Source organism: Narcine bancroftii, chromosome 14 (genome assembly GCF_036971445.1).
Source record: "Narcine bancroftii isolate sNarBan1 chromosome 14, sNarBan1.hap1, whole genome shotgun sequence".
NCBI lineage: Eukaryota > Metazoa > Chordata > Chondrichthyes > Torpediniformes > Narcinidae > Narcine > Narcine bancroftii.
The window spans coordinates 17,855,916-17,875,740 of record NC_091482.1 but is presented as its reverse complement, the minus strand read 5'-3'; the positions used below and the strand labels follow the sequence as shown (position 1 = coordinate 17,875,740).

The 19,825-nt window shown below is 41.3% G+C and overlaps 1 protein-coding gene across 8 annotated transcripts in view; it reads left to right on the top strand.

The window, feature by feature from the left end:
• Positions 1-19,825, top strand: part of pitpnm3 (PITPNM family member 3) — a 432,302-nt gene that overhangs the window by 363,219 nt on the left and 49,258 nt on the right. For all 8 annotated transcript variants that reach the window (XM_069910690.1, XM_069910695.1, XM_069910688.1 and 5 more), the window contains 2 exons: positions 694-864; positions 18,357-18,530. In XM_069910690.1, coding sequence (XP_069766791.1) covers positions 694-864; positions 18,357-18,530 — 345 coding nt within the window. The remainder of the gene's footprint in view (positions 1-693; positions 865-18,356; positions 18,531-19,825) is intronic.

Below are 19,825 nucleotides of genomic sequence, written 5' to 3'. Positions count from 1 at the left end.
TAGGTTCAGGTTGAAGATGATGGCATTTATCAATTATACCACAGCAAATTTTATGAATAACTTTGAGAAACGTAAAATTATAGGACTTTTGTTGCTCCACTACAATCCTTTTTGTTGCTCCACTACAATGCTTTTCACTGAGTCCAGAGGAAGAACTCAGTTGGATTGAGCCGAGGAGCTCGCTACACTTTTTATTCAGCTCCTCAGTTTTACCCTAGTTGGTGTTGACAGGTCATGATTGAAAAATCTAAGTGCAGGTAAGTGTTTTCCTTTCCATAATCCTAACATTTGCAATTAAATTCTAGCATTGAAATGTGTTGGAAGTAAAATATTATTTTAATTGTTTAAATCCTTTTGATCTGAATATCACATCTCATATCATCAACTCATTTACTTGTGAGGGGAGTGTACAAAGGGAGAAATGAGTTTGACCATTTGCAGTTGGACAGGACTTGTGTTAACAAGCAGGACTGCTATTCTTTGTCTGGTCCAATTTCCTTCCATTTCATTTTCTATTTCCCATTGTAATGTCACTTGTCTTTGATTGCGTCTGTATTACCTAAAATGAATCAACCTTACTCCGTTCTGAATGAACAATTGCTGTTGTGTGCTTATGTGCCTCCATTCAACCTTTCACGAATTCAGTGCAGCTTCAGACTCTTCTGTTCTTCATGCCGCTCTCTCTTCTTCCAGTGGCTCAGCTCCGGCCTGCCTGCACCCAGGTCTACAGCCTCTTCCATTCAGCCGATCCCTCTGCTTCTCGTCTGGAGCCACTGCTGGAGAAAAAGTTCCACCTCTTGCCTCCAGTGTCCGTTCCGAGATACCAGAGATACCCTCTGGGAGATGGCAATTCCACCCTCCTAGGTATGTTGTCCTGTTGTGTGCCTCAGGGGAGTGAGCAGAGATGAGGTGGGAGAATTGAATTGACCTGTTTGCTGTCACAAGTACCAAGGTACAGTGAAAAACTTTGCGTGGCATGCTAACCACCCTGGGAAAAGGTGCTGGTGGTCACCCTATCATAATCTTGCAAACATCTATTAAGTCTCCTCTCATCCTCATTCTCTCCAAAGAGAAAAACCCTAACTGTTAATCTTGCCTCCTCAGACACATCCTCCACTCCAGGCATATGCAGGTAAATCTCCTCTGCACCCTCTCCAGAGCTTCCACATCCATCCTGTAATTAGGCAACCGGAACTGAACTCAATATTCCAAGTGTGGTCTAACCAGAATTTTATAGAGCTGCAACATTACCTCATTATTCTTGAACTCAATCCCCCAACTAATGAAGTCCAGAAGTATTCTTAACTATCCTATCCACCTGCATGGAAAGACAGACAGAAATATAATGAATAGTACCAAATGAAGAGTCAGAGAGAGAAACATAGTTCAAAAGCCACAATGAGGTGGGGCTTGTTAGATCAAGAGATTGTATCTTAGTAATGAGAGGTCCAATCAAGTGTCATAGGTTTAAGCTGAGGAGTTGGAGAGGATCTGTGAGGAAGATTTATTTTCATCCTGATCTGGAACACATTGCCTGTAAGGGTGCTAGAGGCATGTACTCTCATGGCTTTTCCGTCTGGTTGAGTGTTTGAATCTCCCTGGCACAGGGACCAAATGCTAGGAAATGGGATTGGTATCGTGAGTTACTTGATGGTCAGCATGAACACTTATGGGCCGAAGGGCATGGCTTCCCCACTTTATGTCGTGCAGAGAACATGTAGAAATATTCAAGATCTGTTGCTTCCTATTCTCAGATTTATGTTTTTTTTTAATTGTTTACTTAGAAACAATTATTGAGCAGTGTTTGAATGTGATAATGGAAAATACAAATTTATTAATCCCATTGCTGATTTACTGCAAGCTTAAAAATACTCGTTGAACTTTTGCTGATTTGACTCTCTTGGTTGTAAACATCTTGAAGGTGTGGAAATCCTGTCAAACCTTAGCTTTAACTAGTCTCTAGAGACCACTTTTTTGCGGTATATACCAGTCGTTGTGCAGGTTTCTTCTTTGCCTGTTTCTCTGTTCTCATGTAACATTGGCTTTTACTCCGGTACTATGGAATGTTAGCTGTAATCTTCAAGTTGAAATGACTTATCTGTGGAAAACAACAGTAACTGAAGCAGTCCTAGAGGTAAAGGTTAAGATAATAGTTTCTTGGAGTGAAATTCAGAAGGTTGTGAATGCCTTTAATTTCTGAGTTGCAGTTTGTAAAATATTTGAAAAAAGTGGTTTTTTTTTAGTCATAGAGTCAGATAGAAATGCCTATTTGACTCAACATGTCCCTGTCCGTCACAAAGAAGGCTCGCCAGTGGCTACACTTTGTGAGGTGTCTGAGGCGGTTCGGTACGTCACCGAAAACTCTCATAAACATCTACAGATGTACCATAGAGAGCATTCTGGCTGGTTGCATCGCTGCCTGGTATGGAGAGACCAACTCTCAGGACAAGAATGAATTCCTGAGGGTTATTAACTCGGCCTGCAATGTCACGGGCACCAGACTTCACTCCATTGGGGATATCTACATGAGACAGTCTCTTAAAAAAGCAGCTTCTGTCCTCAAAGATCCCCACCACCCAGGCCATGCCCGCTTCACTCTGCTACCATTGGGGAAAAGCTACAGGAGCCTAAAGGCGAGCACTCAGCGGTACAAGGACAGCTTCTTCCTCGCTGCCATCAGATTCCCGAATGATCAATGAACCAAAGACACTGCCTCACTTTTCGTCCACTGTTATTGTTAATATTTTATTTAATTTTTTATAGTAATGTTGTAAGATGGTTGTAATCTGAACGTTTGCTCTATGACGCTGCAAAAGACTGAATTTCATGATTTGTTCGTGACAATAAATTCTGATTCTGCTAACTGTTTTTGCCCATCGACACTAGTCCTGTTTGTCTGCATTGGATCAGTATCTTCTATACCTTGCCTATCTTTAAGTTCCAAAAAGGCAATTTGACCCATTAGCACAGCTCTCAGATGTACGCTTTTCCAGATTTAGGGCCACTTGGTTATTATCGCTGGTCTTCCAAAAATACATTCCATAAATATCCTTTGCTTTCATAGTAAGACAAATAAATTTGTCCTCAGTTGTATGCCCCAGATGTGTGATTTAGTAGCATGCCATTCATCTTCTGTTTTCAAATTAGTTTCCATGCACTTCAGCTTCAGAAGTGAAGTTTAACATTACAGGCCACAGAGAAAGGATCAACTGGCGTGTGCTGCTTTGCAACATGATGAAATCAGTTGTGGCATTTGCAGTCAGTGGCTCTGAATTGTCAGTAAATGAAGAAACTGAAGGCTGTGTAGTTAACCAGAAATCATGGCTTTTATTAGTAGAAACTTAGTAATACAATCATGAATGATGATGGGCGCATACACAGTTATACTCAAGGGGAGTGTCTTTAGTGGTAGAGATAATGCACGATCAATGTCAGGAGAGCAGACTAAGCACAGCAAAAGACTGACAGTATGACACAGATTGATCACAGGCTCATTTGCCCTTCGTACTTGCCACTGACCTCTGAGAAAAGATCCTACGGTCAGTTCTCTCATTCATAACTTGCTGGAGTCAATCGAGTGTAGACGTTTTGCATAATGACAGGATCATTCGCCTGTTAAAAAAAAAATCTTCAGGAGGACTTTGATTCCTCCCTGTTTCATTTACCTGGCCAATGTATCAAAATAGTTTTCTGAATGCTTTAATTTTGAGCCATTCAAAGCATCGCATTATTCAAACTACTAAACTTTTTAAAAAATATTTAAATATTTAAATAAATTAATGAATGAAAATTTGTATCACAATCATTACTTCTCCTATAAATGACCAGCGATCAGACTCAGGTCGAACAAATTGTAGACTTCTAAATTGTAAGCGGTAAAGGGTTTTTTGCAGTTTTGAGTTCTCCTATTTTATTCTGGAAAGGGTCCAATGCTGGAGTGAAGTCATTGATTCCTCAGTAAGCAGGTGCCAGGGAGTTTGGGAGTTCCATGTTCATGGATGTGTAGGAGCCTGGAAAATATGGGACAATACTGTTGTTAGTACACAAGTGTAGAGATTTTTAATTTCATCTCCAAAATTGCAGTGATGTTCTGCTTCAGAAAGTAGAAATGTTCTGCATAAAATACGTGGAGTTACGATGTTGTGACATTTATAGAGAGTTGGCTGAAGCAAGGACAGGATTGGTTGATGCAGGTACCACAGTTTAGGTATTTCAAAAAGGATAGGAAAAGAGGTAAAAGAGAAGGGGGGGAAGTAACATTATTAATCAGGGATAGTATCTCAGGTGCAGAAAGGGAGGATGCTGTGGAGTAATTGCCCACTGAGTCAGTGTGGCTGGAAGTCAGAAACAGGGAGGGAGACGTCACTCTATTAGAAGTAATCGAGAGGCCCCCAAAGTCTCTTCAGGACATTAAAGAGCACATAAGTAGGCAGATTTTGGAATCACACAGAAGTAACAGGGTTGTTGTTATGTGAGATTATAACTTCCCAAATATTGACTGACATCTCCCAACTGCAAGAAGGATAAATGGGGTGGAATTTGATTGGTGTGTCCAAGGATTTCTGACATAGTTTGTGGACAAGCTGATGAGAAGGGAAACCATCCTGAATCTAATACTGGGTCCAGGATGACAGACTTCTCAGTGGGGGAGCATTTAGGTGAGTGGCCTCAGCTCCCTGACTTTTGGTCAAGGCTAAGAGTAGACAAAATGATAAAAGTATTTAATTGGGAAAGGCTAATTATGATGGGATTAGGCAGGAACTGGGAAGATGTTCTCGGGCAAAAGCACAGAAGTAATGTGGATAATCTTTAGGGATCACTTGCACAGGGAAAGGATGGTAGGATCAGGGAAAAGATGGTAGGATCAGGGAAATGTGGTTGGCAAAATAGGTGAGAAAGAAGGAAGCATACAGAAGGTTTAGGAAGCAAAAATAAAAACAAGAAGGGCTCAGAATTATGTGGTAGCCAGCAAGAAACGTAGGAGACTTAGAAGGGGGCACGAGACAGCCTTGACAAATCGGATTAAGGAAACCCTTTTATCATTCTTGAAAATATTAAAAAAAGACTTGGTTTTTAAATCACCTCTCACAAAGTCCCAAAACACTTTTAAATCAATGAACTGCAGTCCTTCTCATTCTTTTTGGGTGGTTCCTTGTGATTGATTGAAGAGGGTTTGCTTTGCTTCCATTCTGGTTTTGTGGGCTTCAAGGTGGCCAGTGAAGCCAATGTTAGGAGCTGCCATCTCATCCCACAGACAGAGCAAGTGGTGGCTAATTGGATGGGTGGTAGTTTGTGAGTGACTACACTTTATCTGCCGCTTATGAGGGCCTTCATACCATTTGAATGCTCTTTCTCTGCCTTGAGCACTTGGCCCAGAGAAACTTTGAGCACCTCCTGGACGTTGCAGTTACACAGCAAATAAGGCAGCCAGTTTATGCACAGCAAGCCCCTATAGACACCAATCCAATAACATTCTTCTTCTTTGGCTTGGCTTCGCGGATGAAGATTTATGGAGGGGGTAAAAGTCCACGTCAGCTGCAGGCTTGTTTGTGGCTGACAAGTCCGATGCGGGACAGGCAGACACGGTTGCAGCGGCTGCAGGGGAAAATTGGTGGGTTGGGGTTGGGTGTTGGGTTTTTCCTCCTTTGCCTTTTGTCAGTGAGGTGGGCTCTGCGGTCTTCTTCAAAGGAGGTTGCTGCCCGCCAAACTGTGAGGCGCCAAGATGCACGGTTTGAGGCGATATCAGCCCACTGGCGGTGGTCAATGTGGCAGGCACCAAGAGATTTCTTTAGGCAGTCCTTGTACCTTTTCTTTGGTGCACCTCTGTCACGGTGGCCAGTGGAGAGCTCGCCATATAACACGATCTTGGGAAGGCGATGGTCCTCCATTCTGGAGACGTGACCCACCCAGCGCAGCTGGATCTTCAGCAGCGTGGACTCGATGCTGTCGACCTCTGCCATCTCGAGTAATCGTAAAAAGGATAATTCCCATGTAGTTATTTGAAATCGCGCCATGAAACCTTTTATAACCACCCCCTCAGTTCGGGAGGTGGCTCCCCAGATTGAGAGCTCCCCAGGGTTTGGTCATCAAGATTCTGGGCATGAATTCAAATCTGCAACCTTCAGATGTGGCTAACTGGATGTTCCAGTTGGGAATTTCCATGATTTTGTGTTTCCTTGTTTCCAGGGGAAGTGACACACCAACCAGAATAAGTTGATTTAGTCAGAGTTGGAGCAAGAAATGAACAATTTCCTCAGGCCAAGAATCCAGTCAGGAAGCTCCTCTGCAGCTGAGTTCCATTTAGCATTGTACAAGCAGACTTGACATAGACATTATCATAGACACAGACACTTGAGGAAGATTTTTCCACTTCAGAAAATCCATGAGATTTATTCCTCTTGAAAGTGAGAACTGCAAATGGAAAATGCTTTTTGGTAATTCAGGATTTTGAATTATAAAGGAAAATCAATGAATTAAGTTCGGAAGTGTTCCTTCTAAGTGAAAGCAATGCAATTTTGATAAGTCTCTGTGATGTCAGTTTTGGAAGTGGACAAGCTTAGTACTCCATCTTCTTCAGTTCTGGATTGGAAGCTGTCAGATCGTAGTTATTGACCATAATTTGAAAGGAAGTTGTCCATTTCTATGGAATGTTTCACAACCCCGGAACATCCCAATGCACTTTGCGGCAATAAATGTCTTTGAAGGAGGCGGCGTGCTCTTGGCAACTCGAGGCACAGAACCCATAAAGGCCCCAGGCTGATGGCGACATGCAGCAAAGGACTCATGCCAGGCAGCAGACTGCTGGAGACTGGCTGAATGGGTACAAGGTATCGGAATCAGGATGCAAGAGGGTGCCGAGGGCAGGAGGGGCTCACGAGAGGCCTTGGGTGCTGAAGGCTTCCTGATCGTGTCAGAAATTTGGATCCGGAGCTCAGGTTGCCAAGAGCTTGGACTAATGTCAGTGTGGCTGCAGAGGCCGCGGGAGCACTGGAGGCAAATCCACGGACACTTGATGACTCTGTCGGGATTCTCTTTTGCTGCTCTTTCTCCAAATGTCAGGGAATTTCTGCTGATGGCGAATCTTGGTCCGCCTTATGGCAGACTAAATGCAATTTTATGTGATATTACATCTATTTTATTACTTTTCAATAAAAGAATCCTGAATCTTGAAAGTAGGCAAATTGCAGCAGTGGGACCAGATGACCTGTTTTTGTGAAGTGGATTGAGAGTTAAGTTTGTACAGGCTACTGGGGATATCTGCCTTGTTCTTTCTAATGGGAGAATGTTTGATCCACAAACAGGACGTTGGTTTAGTGCCTCATCGAAAAGGTGCTGTTTCTCATGGTGCAGTACTTCATCAAAACTGCGCATGAGTGTTAAGCTGTATTTTCGTTCTCAAATGCCTGGAGTGAGAATTGAACCTTGTGGTGGTACACCACCGGCCTACTGCAGGGGGAAACCTCTGTACCTGCAGGAGAGTAAGGGGACAGGACAACACCTTGCCGGCTGTCAATCAGTCGGCCTGAATGGATCAAGCCCCATACGGCCGGGTGTCAATCATCCTCCGGGATGTAAGCCTGCGCCGGCCTCCCGAGGCCTCACTCAAGAGTTGCTGCAGCCACAGCCAGCCTGGCTCTGTGGAAGTCTTTGTGGATTAAAGCCTGTTGTACAGTCTTTATCTTTGTGTGTGTCTGATTCTGGCTAACAGTGCACCACAAACCTACTAACCTTTGACTCGAAAGCAATACTGAGCCATCTGCTAGTTTTTTTTGAAAAGCAAATCAAAGGTATCTTGCTTATTTTAGTATCAATGTATGTTTAAACTGTTCCACTGGCAGTTCTTTTTATTGATTTTGAAGTCTGTTAAGTATCAGACAGCAGCAATCGAAATGAACCCAGATGATGTTATATTAAAATAATATTTTTAATTATTAATAAATAATAATATAACACTTTATCTAATTTAACTAACTTATCTATATTTATGTTACTCAACCACCAACTATGCTCGAATATACTGGTGTGTGTGTGTGTGTGTGTGTGTGTGTGTGTGTGTGTGTGTGTGTGTGTGTGTGTGTGTGTGTGTGTGTGTGTGTGTGTGAGTGGGTGTGTGTGTGTGTGTATGTATGTGGGTGTGTGTGTTTATGTGGGTGGGTGTGTGTGTATATGTGTGTAAGTGGGTGTGGGTGTAGGTGTGAGGTACCCCAAGCTAATACAGCTCAAAGCACAATTCTTGGAAGGCAATTGAAAATTCAGTGTTGGAAATTCAGTGTTGACACAGACTTGAAATTAATGCGACATGCAGGCCTTAGATGGATGTGACTCATAGGGTTTAGATAAAATTATCAGTTCATAAAATGGGTGAAAGAGACTGGGGGTGTCAGAATGTTTATAACTCTCAAAACCTTGATGAGGTGCTTCCAGTGTCCTTTTTAGATGAGTGCCAATCAAAACTCCCCTCTTCTTTGGCAAGTGATGCTCACAAAGCTTCTAGAACCCTTTCCGTGGGTCATCCAAACTCAAGTGACTCTCACTCTGGTCGCTATTCAAGCGCAGTGTTTCTTCTGCCTTCAGAACCCTTTCTATAGGTCAGCCGAACAAAAGTGGCCTTAACTCTTTTGGTGACAGAGTGGTATTTCTCATTCCTCTGTAACACACTGGAGGAGATCAGAAAGATTGTCTATAACCACACATGAGGCCAATCCAGCACAGTATTTCTTCCAAGAGCTTTTTGCTCCTATGTTGTCTCCTTAAAATGGCCCCCGAACAAAACTGTGCATTCAGTCTCCATCTGTTGGTCATATTGTCTCTGCACCTGGGTTTTAGGGACACTGCCTTGCTTCTCTTCAAATATATCCAATTGTTCCCAGTTCTCAACCTCACTGCTGTTTCAAGCCAATTATTAATTTACTACTTTGGATCAAATACTGTCCCTAAGTTCCCTCATTAGCCCTGGTTGAGTCATCCTACCTGGTTAATTAATGGATCAGAAAGAAATGTATAATTATTGTTGTTCATCAATGTTTGCCACAGTCAATCCACTCCATCAGAAGTAACATTACCCAACATTTCTGTTGGCCAATCTTACCCTTTATAATCAAATGTTCCTTTACTTAGGATCCTGGTCCCAGAATGATATATGTCACTCTCCATCTTAAAAAGGAATAACATCATATGCTCACTCCTTCCCTAGGGGGACTACGCAAAATTGGTAATTAATTCTTCCTCATTACACAAAACCCTCTCTGGGATGACCTAGCTTCCATTTGATTCCTTGAAATACTGCTCCAAAAAATCATCCCATGAATTCCCCCTCCATATTATAATTACTAATTTTGTTAATCTGAACTATGCATAGATAAAAGTTACCCATAATTAAGTTGTACACTTATTGACTGCACCTCAAATGTCCTGTTCAGTGCATTCCCCAATAATATCTGCAGGGCTATATACAATTCAAGGTAGTGCTTGATAATTAAAAGACAATGGAAAGTAAAAAGACATGGTGGTTAGGTAAATCAGTGTCATCAGAATGGATTTGGAAACCGATACTGTTTTTTTAGGATGATGTTGCCAAAGGGAAAAATGCAAATGAGAGAGCAAGGATAGACATTTGAAAACACCAGAGGTAATTAAGCAGTTGTAGGAAGAAGAGACACTACTACAATTCTTTGGCTGTGAACAGACTATAAGAATGGAGTGATGGGCAATGGAAGTGGGAGATGCAGTTAATCTTGTAGAAGGTTTCAGGCATATCAAGAAAGTCAAAGTGGGCTGGATTAACTTTGCCATAGTGTGACCAGTTCTCATTAATGGCTTCGATCAGACCTATTGCCATACCAAGACAGCATAAGTTTAAATGACATTAAGTGATATGATTCCTGCTTAGCACACTTTCTGATTATTATAAAACTCTCTTTGCAATTACATTATTATTTCCTCATGTAACATTTCAATATACCATGGTTATTAAAGTATAAGAAATTTTCAAACTAGTTATAAAAATGTGGCTTTTCGTCATGTGAATGTTTAAAATTGTTGCTTAAACATTCATTCCAGATAATAGCACTAAATGTCATATAAAGTAGCAGTGTTTTATTCTATCTAATCTCCAAGATCTATGGAATTGAACTTCTGAAGCAGAGCAGAAAGAGTTTCTTTACAGCAAGTTTAGTGTTACAAATCCAAGTGAATTTTTAAGCCTGTGCTTTTTTTCTTCCCAATTTGTCAAATCTGATCATTCTTTAATGTGATTGGCGTATCATGCAGTTTGATAACATTACATTGGCTGCTTGTCAGAATTCTCTCCAAGCTAACACCTGACAGCAGCAGACATCGAATAAAGTTTTTGACACAATCAAAAAAAAAAAAAAAAAAAAAAAATCCAATTGAGGAACATGCTGTCTTCAGCCTGCAGTCAGTTTCACAGACAATCCAAAGCCTGCAGGGTTTGTTAAATCTCTTTTAAAGTGACAGTCCCACACAAATGAAAATGGACTGAAAAATGAGAGCACGGTATAAGTCATTCACCTCATTTTCAAGATAATTCAGACAGGATTTCAATATAAAACCGGTGTATCCTGGAGCCAGTTTCCTTGGTACCCATTTTCAATCCAACATCCTAAAATAAAAACTCATGTGAAGCAATGGAAATTCTTAACATATGGAATTCAAATATTTTTTCTTCTCTAGCAAATTAGTTCTTGATTTACATCTTTCAGTTCTCTACCTTGAAGGAGAAGAGATTTATCTGCACTTGTCCTGAAGTTTGTTGCATACATTAATCATTTTTTCTATTAGGATCATACATTTCCTTGGCAGCTTGTAATACCATGACATTGCAATGTAATTTTTTTTTGTCTGTGCTCTGTCATCACTGTAGAATTATGTGAAAATCTGATTAAGTGATAGCCTCTGGCCCCAGAAAACTTAAGGTTAAGTGAATGAATCATTTAAATATCTATATGTATACACACACACACACACACACACACACACACACACACACACACACACACACACACACACACACACACACACATAAATAAATATATATATATGTGTGTGTGTGTGTATGTATATATATATATATGTGTGTGTGTGTGTGTGTGTGAATATATATATATGTGTGTGTGTGTGTGTGTGAATATATATATATATATATAATATATGTGTGTGTGTGTGTGTGTGTGTGTGTTTTGGTGTATTTGTTCAAGATTATCAACAGGAAAATGTGTCATTGAAATAGCTGAGGAATGCTAATTTCAATTAGAACCTCACTCCCCATTAATCTTTTGAGAATTGGTGTGGAAATGATGATCAAAATTAGCATCACATTTACTTTGCCCGACTACTTTGTTGTAGTTCCCAGAAGAGCTACTTTTAAAGACATAAGCTTGGAATGTTTCTGCTGTCTGGTCCTAAGTAATTAATAGTTAATTATCTTATTCTATTTAAACTTTGAGTAAGTCTGAAAGTTTTCACTTCGAAATGTACAAATGTTGAGACATTTTTTGTGGTGAAATGGGAAAAATCAGTAGATTTTTGTGTGGGTGTAACCTGGGTCCAGATCCCCAAAATGAATATTATAAAAAAAATTAACTGATGATCTCTTTTTAATGGCATTGTTTTGCATAAGTGGTGGAAATAAGAGGCTCAAGAGATTATAATCACGTGGAACAAAGAATAAGTTGAGTCGTTACCCAGCATTCTGTGAGCTTCGTCCTAGATGAAAGAAAATGTTTGCTGGTCCTATTTGTGACAGAAGTGGATGCTGAGCTGGAGAGTCTCTCCAACAAGGGTACTGTCAAAATTACACAGTGATTGTGAATCAATGATTTTTTTTTACATATAACTGATGTTTTATTTTCATCACCAATTATTTCACCCATTTTCCAGAGTGGCAATTCACAGTGGTACAACCAGAACGTCAAAAATTCAGATCTCACTGCACATTTACACTAAATACCTGAGCTGTCAATGTCGACCATGACGTATAACCTACGTGTGACTTACAGCGTTGCGCATCATGAATAACGTCTTATTCATTAGCCTGTTGCTACCAAATGCCTGTGTTTAGACTGCAGGCATTCCATGAAATTCTCTAGTGGCCCAGGAGGTGAAATATCGGAAAGATATTTTACCTCCACGACCTTTTACACAGATTGTGTTCCGGAATTTTTGGAACAATTTTCTGGAACACAGAAGCTGTTTTTAAAAAAAATTCATAAATAATGTTGTTGGGCCACATTGACACAGGTGGTTTCAGGAAATGTCTTATCACTCCGAGCAAGATTAACGCAGGACATCTGTGGCCATTTCACCTATCTGAAACACATTAGGCTGCAGATGCTGTGATTGTAGTAAACACTGCAAAATGCTGGAAGAACTCAGCAGGTCTTTTCAGCCTATAGGAGACAAAGATATATGGCCGACATTTTGGGCCTGAGCCCTTCCTCAAGGAAAAATCAGAAAAGGTAGAAGCAGGAGATCTCAGAAAGTCTTAGAATTCAAGCAATGGGGGAGGAGTCCAGATCAACAAGAGGTGTTAATTGGATAAGATGAGGGATGAAGTAGCATTTATCCTGTCTGTGCGAAAGGAGACAGGGAATGGAGAGACAATGGGGGAAGAAGGGGATAGGTTTTATTTAAATGAAAGCCAGAGAAGTCCATTTGGTTGGAGATGGAAGATGAGGTGTTGTTTCTCCAATTTATAGGTGATCTCAGTCTAGCAGTTCGTGAACAGACATGTCAGCAAGGGAATGGGATGGGGAATTGAAATGTGTGGTCACTGGGAGTTTCAAGCTATTGCAGTGAACAGAGCCGAGGTGCTCAACAATGTGATCTCCCAGTCTGCGTCCAGTCTCTCCAATGTAGAGGAGACCACAACTTCTCTTGGAAGGACTGTTGGGGGCCCAGAATAATGCTGAGGGAGGAGGTGTGGGTGCAAATGGAGCATCTCCTGTGGTCACAGGGGTAGGAGTCCCAAGGGGATGATTGGTGGGGAGGGAGGAGTGGACATGGGAGTCATGGAGGAGCAGTCCCTGTGTCTAGTGGTGGGATCATTGAGTAGATGGTGGAAATGGTGGAGGAGGATGTGTTGGATGTGGAAGCTGGTGCGGTGGTAGGTGAGGATAAGAGGAATCCTGTCCTTGTTACGAGTGGGGGCAGAGGGGGGTGGCAGGGAAGATGTGTGGATAATGGAGGATATGCGAGTGAGTGCCAAGTTGATGGTGGTAGAGGGAAAGCCACGTTGTTTGAAGAAGGTGGACATCTCTGATGATCTGGCATGGAAGACCTCATCCTGGGCACAGATGCAACTGAGACGGAGGAATTGAGAGATTGAAATGGAATCCTGGCAGGGGACAAGGTGGGAAGAGGTGTAGTCAAGGTAGCTGTGGGAGTTGGTGGGTTTACAGAAGATGTCTCTGACTGGATTTCCTCCCGGACAGCAGGATGTCAGAAGCATGCATTTGATATTTAGCAAGTCTTGGATTTCCAGATTTCAAGAGTCATGTTGGATTGATCTTATTCAGATTCAGATTCAGATTTCAGATTTGTTGTCAGAGAACATGCATGACACCGTAAGCAACCCTAAGATTTTTTTTTCCCTCCGGCGAGGCAGAATTACCACTGCAATAAAAACAGTACAGAGCATGCACATGTAAACATAAAGAAATCTAAGCAGACAAAGAAATGTAAACAAACTGACTGTGCTCATGGGTGCTTATGTCACCCTGTGAAACCACTCGCAGGCAAGAAGGGAGGGAAAAAGAGTTCAAGGTCACACAGAGAAATGAAGTAAGAAGTTCTAATTAACTGATGACATTAATTGACAAAGCAAATGCAAAAGATGATCCTGTTATTGAAGGCAGAGATGGAAACAGCAGCCAGAAACTTTTTACAAACACAAAATTGGTAGATGGTTTTTCCGCTCTTGAGATTATTAATAAAAATAAAATTCAAATTGTATTACAAGTGACTGGGCAGTTAATGCACCCGTGATATTTAAGGTGGAGTAGAAAGTTATAGGAATTTAAAGGTATTGGAAGGTGGTCAAATGATGAAAAGGTTGGAAATACATTCGTGGAAAAATTTAAGTGAAAATTGAGGAAAGCAATTTATTTGGGGATTAGTGAGGTGGTGAAACTCTCCCACTGTGGGGACAGAAATTCTTGCTGCATGAAAAATGCATTCATGAGCATTTGAAGACCTGCAAGGCCTGGAGTGAGAGCTGGTATGTTGAGAAACCTTGCTCAATTTTTGGCAGCAATGGAGAGGATGGGTTGAATGGCCTCTTTCTGCGCCATTAAAGCTTGGGGAGATGAAGTGCGAGCACGAGAAAGCAAAGGATAAGCATGACACTAAAATGTTTTACAGTTCTGATTTAGTTTGGATCATGCACTGAATGAAAAGCAAGGTAAATCTGTTTTTCTTCCAAAAAAATTGAATTCAGTGAGAGCATTCCAGATGTCCATTCCATCTGAACTTATCAAATCAGAAAATGGGTGCAAGTTATCAGCACTAGTAAATTCCATTTCATGTTGAAAATGAGAAATATTCCCCTCTCACCTATCCTCTGCTTGAGGCAATGGACTTTTGTGGTCATCTGAGCAGTAATTGTCAATCAATCAGGCCATAAGAGAAAATTGTTAGAAATTCTTCTGCCACAAAGAAAGCAGAGGTGTGTCCAAAGCCCACTCGACCGCTAAAATTACATATTGCAATGCTATTTCTGGGTGATAATGTAAAAGGAAAATCTTTAGCTTTGCATTAATCCTGACATTTTCTGTTGGAAATGAGAAATCCTGAACCACACATCTCTAGTTGCTCTGCTCTGCCCCCCATGTCTATGCTGGTTCCATTAGTTCTTGAAGCCACTGTCACAAAGCACCTGCTCTCAGATGTTTTGTGCTTTGGTCCATAAAACTGTATGCCATTCATTTAATTTTGTGCAAAATAGCTGGATGTTAATAATACAATAGTGTGGATGTTTTTTTTTAAAGTTTGTACATATTAATATAAGATTCAAACAGAGAATTTGATGGATTGTTCTCAGCTTTCACTGGAAAAATAACTCAGTGTAGGACTTAATGCAGGGTGCACTTGAAATTCCCATTTTATTATGGCTCCAGTATCATCCTTATTCACATCTTGGACTTGCTTCTCATTGAGTAAGACCTTGCGCAGGAAAGTTAATTCCACAATACTTATACACTAAAGCACATGGCATTTAAGACCTGGCTGGAATTGTGGGTTGACTGGAACTTCAGGTCATTTCATGCATTTGAATAGAATGACCATTTAAAATCACTAAAAATAAAGTTCGTGCTTTACTCGTGTTTAGATTAGCCACCATCTAGTTGTTGAAACAATCTCATCCTGCATTGATTCAGGAAGGAAATGTATCATTTTTGCAAGATCATATCATGCAGGATCTTGTGCTTGGAAAATCATGAATATATTGCGTTTGAAGGAGCAAGTCAACCTGGTACAAATCATCATTCTGACTGAAATTACATCAAAAAGTTGACAGTGTGTTTTCTGCAAAGATTGCCTATGGTAAGTTTCAGTTTTGAACCAATGTTCACCTTGATGAGAATTGTCAGTGATGTTATCATGTAAATTGTTTACCATGCTTGTATTCCACGTCTTTATCTGCTATTCAAATTGAGGTTGAACTCATTCATTATATTCCTTACATTTGACATGCAAGGAGTTTCAATGAAAGAAGATTTGACTTGACTTTTTGTCCTATTAAAATAGCTTTAAGGTGATGAGAATAATCAGTTCACAGTTATTTAGCCGAAAATTTGATGGCATCTTTTGGCATCTGTATGTGTGTGGATAAAGTCCAGACTGCTGAAGAGAAACTTTATCCCTCTATGTCATCACATCATCAAAATTAAGATATGGTTTTCTTGTGCCCCAGAGTCAGAATCAGGGTTTACTGTCATGAACAAATCATGAAATTTGGTGTTTTGCGGCAGCGTCACAGGGCAAACATTCATATTATAACCATCTTACAATAATACTGTAAATAAAAAAATGTGCACGAGAAGTAAGGCAGTGTCTTTGGTTCATTGGTTATTCAGGAATCCGATGGCAGCGGGGAAGAAGCCGTCCTTGTGCCGTTGAGTGCTCATCTTTAGGCTCCTGTACCTTTTACCTGATGTTAGCAGAGTGAAGAGGGCATGGCTTGAGTGGTGGGGGTCTTTGAGGATAGAGGCTGCTATTTTAAGACACCACCTCAAGTAGATATCCTTGATGGAGTGAAGTCTGGTGCCTGTGATATACAGGTCAAGTTAACAACCCTCTGGAATTTGTTGGCGTCTCCATACCAGTCAGTGATGCAACCAGCCAAAATTCTCTCCATGGTACACCTGTAGAAGTTTTCGAGAGTTTTTGGTACCTAATGACTCGCCTCAGACATCGCACAAAGTATAGTCGCTGGCGAGCCGCCTTTGTGATCGGGTCAAAGATGTTGACCCCCCACCCCCCCCAGGAATTTGAAGTTCTTGACCCTCTCCACTTCTGAGCCCTCGATAAGGACTGGGCCATGTTCCCCTGACTTCTTCCTGTAGTCCACAGTCATCTCCTTGGTTTTGCTGACGTTGAGCACAAAGTTGTTGTCATTGAACCTGATAGAAGTTGATTGTATAATTTCTATCCAACACATCCTCTTAATGAAAGGATCATTCCCTTCGAGGTTAATTAGCCGTAAAGGCTTTAAGAGTGAGTGAGTATGAGTGTATCTTGTTTTTTGTCTTCCATTAAAGTTTCATACATTTTCCTGTTGCTCAGTGCTTTGCTGAATTAGTTGAGGATTGTTTAATGTAAAGGGTTGAAGAGCCTTGCTAGTTTAATTGCTCAGGTACGTCCCACGTACAGCATCATGGATGTTGGTTCTTGTGGAAGATTACACCCTGTCTCTGCTAAAGAACTTTCTTGGCATTTCTCAGGGAGATGAAAGGTGACGGCTGTTTTTCCATCACTGAACACAGAACTTTAAAATCAGTATTTTCCTGGCAGTCTCTCATAAAACCCCAAAATGCTGTACACTTCCCAGAATTACTGGCAAAACTATTTATGATGCCAGTTGGATTGTACATTATCAGTGTACTGGACTGCAGGGTCTAGGCCCAAGGTGGCAGCGCCTGTGCTCGGCAGAGGCCTTGGGGGATTGTAGACTCTGGAGGAGCAGCAGACTGGTGCAAGGCTCCAATAATGGGGAGAAGATTCCCCCCCCCCCCCTCCACTGCCATTTGAGAAGGAGAATCACAGGAGACAATCCTCAGGATGGTGACCACTTTGGTGGATTAGCAAGACACCCTCAGGCAGTGAGTTTTTGGTGACTTGCAGGTGAGGAACCCACACGGGCTGCCAGCTGCTGGTGACGAGGTCAAAGGACTCACGCCAGGCTGTGGGCTCCTGGAGACTGGCTCGTGAGAACCAGGTATCGGAGCCAGGATTGCTGAGGGCAAGAAGGGCTCCTGAAAGGCCCTGGTCACTGAAAGAGTTCCTCATCATATAGGAGCTTTGGTTCTGGGGTCAGATGGTTTGAACTGAACTTGAGACTTGTGCACTTCAGAGGCTGCGGGTGTGCTAGAATGGAAGCCACGGTCACTCAGTGGCTCTGAGGAGACTCCCTCTGCTTCTCTTTCTTTGACTGTAAGTGGCACTGGGCAATGCTACTGGTGAATCTTTGACGGCCCATGGCAGATTGAAGGCAATTTCATTTAATATTACATTTCTGTTTTATTAGTTGACAATAAATAGTATCTGATCTATCTGATCATAGCATACTTATGTGAATAGGAAAGCTTAATGATCAGGAAAAATAAATTTAACTACTGATTGCTTGAAGCTTGCAAACCTCGTCCTTTCAGGCTAGCCATTATCCCAAGCTCCTGAACGTCTTTCTGGATGGATTAAAAGTTCTCATGACTCTACTTCAAGAAATTGCAGGAGTATTCTCCTCTACCCCCTGAGCTGATGCAAGTTGCTCAAGCTGCATTGCAAAATCAGACTCAGCAAGAAGTTGTTATTTTGGTATTTCCAGGAACTTGCTGTGTGCAGTTCCCACACTGTTGCAGCGGCTTCCATTCGCTGCAACACACTTTGGCGGATCAGTTTACAGAAATGCACAACTTTAATTGCTGGGACTCAGGCTAATGTTGCTAAAGCAAATAAGTGGCCTCGATAGGCAAGGACCCAAGTTTAGAAAAACTGTTTAGCAAAAATGGTAGCAGTTAACTTGTCATTTTAGGGTTAATTCCTCCAGACAGGAGGAATGCATTCATTCTTCCATCTTATCCTTCATCTTTGCTTATTATTGCATTGTTTTGTGTCAACAGCTGACCTCATACAGAGCCACCAGTCTCTCTTCCTGGACAGTTCCAGTGAACCCGCTTCTCCTAACCTCCTCCTGGCAAAATTGCAACGAGAGATCCGCAGAGGGAGTCAAACCAGCATCACCAGTGAGATTTCAGGGTCTTCAGAAAATTTTCTTGCAGCCATCATTGCCAGCAGTAAGTACACATCAATTTTTGTTCTGTGTTTTCTTGTACAGCAAAACCCCTGGTATCCGGCACCTATGGGGATTGGTAGATGCCAGGTAAGTGTATTTTCCAGTTGCTTGAGACTTACTCTTAACTAATACATCTGCATTAAGAATGAACAGTTTAAAAGACAAAAATACAAAACTGCAATGACACTGAACAAACTTCACTTGCATGAATATATAAACCTTAAAGCATTTTATTTCATATTCATTAGCTTCCTTTGAAAAAATGTAATTGTTGCTCCATCTGCAGATTCCTCCCCCTCCATAGATTCACCTGAAAAATGAACATGACCCCCCCCCCCACACCCACCAAGCTTCTAGTAATATACTTAATAATATTCTAATAAAGATAAAGGCTCTTACTAAGCAGGGATAAGGAGACACTTTAAGAGAGTCACCCCAACTGTGAGTTGCATCAACCAGCTCTTCATCCTGGGTGACGCCATTTTATTCAAACACACCTTTATTCAAACAGTTGCAATGAGCAAAGCACAACCAAAGCACTCTACTGGCTAAATATTTCCTCTCATTTTCACCAAAGGTTTATTATGTTTCTTTAGAGAACATTTACTTCTACAATTTTAAATCTTTATTTATTCTCTCAAAATATTTATTTATTTGTTTTCCTCATTTTTTTTTCCCACTGGTTGCTTGAATTCCGGATAACAGGGGTTTCACTGTATTTCTATTCAAACCACCCCGATAAGTAAAACTGCAAAGTGCTGATTATCAATTCAAGCTGTGTCACCACAGTTAGTATCCTTGGGTTTGATGAGTGCAGCCATTCAGTCTGTCTCAGTCTTGTTTCCTGTGTAGTGCCCAGGAAGCAAGACCTCAAAAAAGGGCCAGATATCAATGGAGAAGTGGGAAGTTCACACTCAATTTGAAGGTGTTTCCTGGAAAACTTTCAGCTGGGCTTCAGACTTCCCTGGGCATGTTTTACTTATTCAGAACTGTGTCTGGGCCCAAAAGTGAGATGTGGCATATTCAAGACTGAATATTCAAGACGTGAAAGCTCATACTTTGAGATCAGTTTTACCAATGCCTTGGTCATTTGTTGGATCTTCTTGTGCACAGACTAGCTGCCATTTTCCCATGTAAGATTAATGACTGCACTTAAAAATTGGCTGCAAAGGGCTTCGAGCCATTTGGAGGACATGAGTGGAACTATGTCAAATGCAAGTTCCCTTTCTGAATGATAAGGGCAGATTGATTGAATACTCTTTGATTCAATTAAGTGGTCGTGCGTGGCTTATTGGC